General features: G+C 51.2%; 1 protein-coding gene across 4 annotated transcripts in view; it reads right to left on the minus strand.

The window, feature by feature from the left end:
• Positions 1–2,041, minus strand: part of GAB1 (GRB2 associated binding protein 1) — a 159,313-nt gene extending 157,272 nt beyond the window's left edge. The window contains exon 1 of one of the 4 annotated variants that reach the window (XM_010338639.3): positions 1,140–2,041. In XM_010338639.3, coding sequence (XP_010336941.1) covers positions 1,140–1,211 — 72 coding nt within the window. In that variant the 5' untranslated portion in view covers positions 1,212–2,041. The remainder of the gene's footprint in view (positions 1–1,139) is intronic. The other 3 variants (XM_003928018.4, XM_010338640.3, XM_003928017.4) reach the window with 3 other exon arrangements.
• Between the last annotated feature and the right edge of the window lie 3,959 nt (positions 2,042–6,000).

Raw genomic sequence — 6,000 nt, forward strand, 5'->3', positions numbered from 1 at the left:
GGATTAACCTGAGTTCTAATACTGAGTGTAGATATTCTTCAACGACAAACGGGTTCCATTAGTACAGGCATTAAATTTATACTATATTTAAGGGAGCATAAATTTTGCTTTTGCAAACACATTTTACTAGAAAAAAATATTTGGTCCAGACGCCGGGAGAAAAGTGTCATTTCTTTCCTTGGCAAGAGGGCACCGACAAAACAACCAATGGGGAGGAAGAATACGTTCCCAGACCTCTGAAGAGGACACAGGTTTCCACTAAAGTAAGGTTGATACTTTCAAGGAATATTTTTCCTAACAGCTAAAATGGTTTAACATATAGCATCTTGTATCAATTACACATACACTATTAAAGCCACTCTGGTTCCCTGGAAAAGGACAGCAACTGAAATCCCTTCTGGCTTCAGCTGTCTCCTCCCGCCGAGTTTGACAGCACATCCAAGGCGCCCAAACACCAGCCACTAGGCTCCCCCCAGCGCCCTCCTCTCGCAGCAAACCGCCAAGACTACCGGGCCAAACTCCAAAGTCCCTTAATTCAAAACCGCGAAAATGTGAACCCTGCTAAGCAAACGGCAGGGCGCGTAATAACTTTTCTTTCTTTCCTTTTTGCGCGCATTCGATATGCTTGTCTCTACTAACAACTCCTCAGGTCCACAGCCTGCTTCCCGCAACCTATCTCGAGGGGCGGAGGAGAGGGAGCGCGCCCACCAAAGACAGGTCTGGTGAGCCCTAAAACCTCTGCGGTTTTCCCAGTGCGGGAACTTAAGCACACATCAGCCCCCTAATAATCAGATGCAGGGATAAATCTGGAAGAAGGTGCCTCTCTCCATCGCACCCCATCCTTCCTAAGGAAGAAGAGAAGCGTGTAGCAGGAGTTTAGCCGCAAGTCTGGGCCCTCTTACGGGGCAAGCAGGCCTGCAGAGCAGGCTGTCGGGAACCCGGTGGAAGAAAGTTGTCCGGCCAAGTGGATGCCTCGGCGTGAGTGAGTGCAAGGCACCCGGGGTAGGGACCAAGGGGAAAGAGACCGGCATTCGTTTAAGAACCAAGCCCGTGCGCGGCCAGCTGCAGCCGCCGGCGAGCCGACTGGGGAGGGGTGTGGACGCCAAGGCCGGCGGATCTGCGCCCGCAGCTCTACTTACATAACGCTTCAACTTTTTCTCCGGGGGGGACTTTCGGAGCCATCCGGAGCAGACCACTTCGCCGCCGCTCATGGTGGCGCGCGTCTCGGGCTCCCGGCCGGGCAGCAGAGGGGCGGCGGGCGCGCTCCCGACACAGCCGAAGCCTGTCGAGCGCGCAGCTGCCAGAACCTCGCTCTCTGGGTCGCGCACTCCGGGCCGACGGGGCGGACGGGCTCCAAGGCGCGGGGGTTCCTGGAGTTCAAGTCTCCTCTGCAGGCCGGCGAGTCTGAACAGAACGCGAGCCGGGGCGGCGGGCGCGCCGGCCTCCTTTCAGGGTGCCCGCCTCGCCTTCAAGGGTGCCGTCTCGCCAGCCGCCTCAGCAGCGCTCCGACTCAGCGGGACTCTGCCCCGACTCGGAGTCGCAGCCGCGGTCCCTCGCGCTCCGCCCCCTAGGGACTAGACCTCCCCAGAGCGCTTTCCGAAACAGACACAGCCCGGCTCACGCACACACAGACACAATGCCCCGCGCGGTGCCCACTCTCGCTCGCCCGCCCTCCGTCTCGGTGCGCCCGGGCGATCCTCCTTCCCCCTCCTAGGGTGGGTCACTTCTTGGCTCACGAGGAACACCGTGGACAGGGGAAGCCGCGAGCCGCCCGCGGGCAGCCGGCGCGGGGCTGGTCCCGGTCACAGAGGGAGCCGCAGCGTTGGCGGCGAAGCGCCGGGCGTCTCTGAGCCGCGGGCGCAGGGAGGTCGCAGGTCGAGCCGGAGGGTGGGTCCGCTCTCGCGGCCGCCGAAGAGGGCGGGGAGCGGGTTGGCTCCTGGGAGGGATCCCGCTGTCCCGTTCCCTCGCGCTCCTCCCCCGCCGCCTCCCCCACCCCGGGGCGCGCGGCAGGTTCTGAGCCGCTCGGCCCCAGATCGCGATCCCTCCCTCTCCCGGCCTCCGAGCTCCCTCTTCCTCCCTTTCCTCCTCCCCTTCCCACGTTCAGGCCCGGCTCCGGTTTCTGCCCAGACTTTCTCTGAAACTCCGCCGGAGCGCTTCCAGCCAAAACAACAAGGGCCGGGGGAGGAGGCGGACGAAGGGAGGGAGCGAGAGAGGGAGGGAGCGCGAGTCCGAGAGGCACCCTGGGATCTGTAGTTCGGACCGGAGCAGGGTCCTCCGCCGTCCCGCGGCCCCCGGCCGGCTCATCGCCCGGGAAGACGGCAGAGGCCTCGGCTAGGGCAGAGGCACCGGGCTCGGGGGCGGGGAGGACCGAGGGACTTTCGAATGTTTACCCGGGGTTTGCCATCTTGACTCAGCCCGGGTGCCAGTTCGGAGTTTGTGCTGCGCCCGAGACCAGGAGTTTCGGGGTTTTCTCTACTTGACAGCCTGAAAAGCAAAACCCACAGGAGACCACCATCCTGCCGGTGCCCGCTGCGCGAGACTAAAGGACAGACCAAGAGGGCCCGGGTGCTCCCAGCTTGGAGGGGAGGACAGATGGGGACCCACCAGGGCTGGCCTGGGCTGGTCTCTGGAGCCGTCGGGCCAGAGTGATGGGGGCGCTTGGTGGGGCCAAGGATCTGATTGGGTCCTATCTCTGGGACATTTTGAAGTCTCACACTCCCTCCATTTGTTGCCTATTTCTTCCACTTAACTTTGTATTTGTTTGAAATCTACTGTTGGGATGCTGGGCCGGGCGGGAAATTGGGCCGGGCGCGATGGCTCATGCCTATCATTCCAGCATTTTGGGAGGCCCTGGCGGGCGGATCACCCAAGGTCGGAAATTCGAGACCAGCCTCGGGAATTCGGGATCAACATGGAGAACCCAGTCTCTACTGAAAATACAAAATTAGCCAGGTGTAGTGGCGGGTGCCTGTAATCCCAGCTACTCAGGAGGCTGAAGCTGGAGAATCGCTTCAACCTGGGCTGCGCTCCAGCCTGGGCAACAAGAGGGAAACTACGTCTCAAAAAAAAAAAAAAAAAAAAAAAAGAAAGAAAAGAAAAGAAAAAAAAAGAAAGAAAGAAAAGAAAAAAGAAAAGGGAAACTTATTGGGTGCCCTAGTTCTATTTGCCTACTTGTGTGTTTCACAATTATTGTACCTGGTCCTGAGTTTAACATGATTCTATAATAGAAACATCTTCTCCAATTTATTTATGAAAAACAAAGCCCCAAAGCAAATTTCAGAAGATCATATAATCAGATAAAAGTGCTAAAAATATGAGGAGATAAATGAACATTTCTGGAAAGATGTAACTTCAGTCATTTTCTTATTAACACAACATTCATATTCTGGAGCTCTTCTGAGTTTGAAAATGTTAGATGAATGTAATCAGAAATTAGGTACTGGAGTGGTGACAAGACAAAGATCCCTGCATATATGGAGATAGTGGCATAGGGAAATAAACAAATAAAGGGCCCACAAAACTACAGATTGCTCTAAAAATGTGCCCTGAGGGAAATTGACAAAGTGAGATGAAACAAAAATTGAGGTGGGGAAAGGGACTCTTTTGTGAGGATGTATGTAACCAGGGACTTGAAAGAGGTCGTAAAGAAAAAAAGGAGAATCAGACTTGTTTTCTCCACCAATAAAAGGAATAACCCTTTAAAGGAGAACTGAAAGTGAAAAAAAAGCAGCAACAGGATTACTTAATAGTGAAGCCAGGACTGAGCACAGTGGCTCAAGCCTGTAATCCCAGCACTTTGGGAGGCCGAGGCGGGTGGATCACGAGGTCGAGAGATCGAGACCATCCTGATCAACATGGTGAAACCCCGTCTCTACTAAAAATACAAAAAAGTAGCTGGGCATGGTGGCGTGTGCCTGTAATCCCAGCTACTCAGGAGGCTGAGGCAGGAGAATTGCCTGAACCCAGGAGGCAGAGGTTGCAGTGAGCCGAGATCGCACCATTGCACTCCAGCCTGGGTAACAAGAGCGAAACCCCGTCTCAAAAAAAAAAAAAAAATAGTGAAACCAGAAGGAGACCCATGGGAACCTGGAGGCGAGGATAGGGAAGAGTTCTGAGGAGGGATGAGGGAGGTTGCTAAATTGTGAAACTCCAGTCCTCTAAGCTGAAACTTTGGTAAGAGCCACTCCATTGCACTATCATGAATGGGCGTCATTCAGTAACTTTCCATTAGGTTAATATCTTCTTTACTCTCATCAGTGTCAGAGCGTACCTTGAAATTAGAAGTAAGTTATTAACAGAAAATAAAGCTGGTATTCCAATGCTATCTTCAGCTTATATAACAAGTATCATTAATAGAAAATACATCTGAGGCCGGGCGTTGCTCATACCTGTAATGCCAGCACTTTGGGGGGCCAAGGTGAGTGGATCACCTGAGATCAGGAGTTCGAGACCAGCCTGGCTAACATGGTGAAACCCTGTCTCTATTAATAAAAATACAAAAATTAGATGGGTGTGGTGGTGAGCACCTATAAACCCATAATCCCAGCTACTCAAGAAGCTGAAGCAGGCAAATCACTCGAACCCGGGAGGTGGGGGTTGCAATGAGCAGAGATTGGATCACTTCACTCCAGCCTGGACAACAGAGCTATGCTCTGTCTCAAATAAATAAATAAATAAATAAAGGAAAGGAAAAGAAACGGAAAGAAAAAAAAAAAGACAGGACGACATCGGAAAAAGCCTGGTTCCCACTGGGGTTTAGAGACCTTAATCTTTTGGCAGGTACCTTACAGTATCACGAGGGCTGAACTTCTTGCAGATCTGGATGTACTTTTCAAGTCATCAACTTAATAGTCATCACCTTGGGTAAATTACACAATGTCTCTGAGTCTCAGTTTCCCGATATGTGAAATGGGAATTGTAACACCAAGTTTGCAGACATTTAATGAAAAATAGAAATGGTAGTGTTGGCCAGGCTCAGTGCTCACTCCTGTAATCCTAGCACTTTGGGAGGTCAAGAAGGGGGGATCGCCTGTGCTCAGTAGTTCGATACCAGCCTGGGCAACATGGTGAAACCCCTGTCTCTACTAAAACACAAAAAATTAGCTGGGCATGGCAATGTGCGCCTGTAGTCCTAGCTACTCTGGAGGCTGAGGCAGGAGAATTGCTAGAACCCGGGAGGTGGAGGTTGCAGTGAGCCAAGATCGCACCACTGCACTCCAGCCTGGGCGACAAGAGTGATACTCGTCTCAAAAAAAAGAAAGAAAGAAAGAAGGAAAGAAAGAAAGAAAGGAAGGAAGGAAGGAAGGAAGGAAGGAAAATGGTAGTGTTGGCCATGTGCAATCACTTGCACTTGTAATCCTAGAACCTTTGGGAGGTCTAGGTGAGCAGATCACTTGAGGTCATGACTTCAAGACCAGCCTGGCCAATGTGGTGAAACTCAGTCTCTACAAAAAACACAGAAATTAGCCAGGTGTGGTGGTGTGCCTGTAGTCCCAGGTACTTGGGAATCGCTTGAACCTGGGAGGAGGAGGTTGCAGAGAGCCGATATCGTGCCACTGCACTCTAGCCTGTGTGACTGAACCAGACTCTGTCTCAAAAAAAAAGAAAGAAAGAAAGAAAGAAATGGTAATGTTTAAATATCAGGCATATATTAGATGTTGGAGGATTTTTGCTGTTTGTTGCTGTATTTCTTAATGTTCTTTATGAAACATAAGCAAGTGTAATTTTTATGGCAAATAAACCATTAACATCTCTTTTTAAGTATGTGAACAAATGCCACAAATCTTCCAAATGAAAATAAGCCATCAAATTTGTTTTCTACTTCTCCCATAGCCAGAGTGTATCTACATTGAGCCAAAAGTATTTATAATTAGCATTAGTAAGACTAGAACTGTTGAGTAGTTAACTGTTGGCTTTAGCAAATTTGCTACTTCCTACACTCTTGTTATAAAGTCCTTTGCAAATGGAAAATTGTAATATATCTTATATTATTTAGCTTTG

Source organism: Saimiri boliviensis, chromosome 3 (assembly GCF_048565385.1).
Source record: "Saimiri boliviensis isolate mSaiBol1 chromosome 3, mSaiBol1.pri, whole genome shotgun sequence".
NCBI lineage: Eukaryota > Metazoa > Chordata > Mammalia > Primates > Cebidae > Saimiri > Saimiri boliviensis.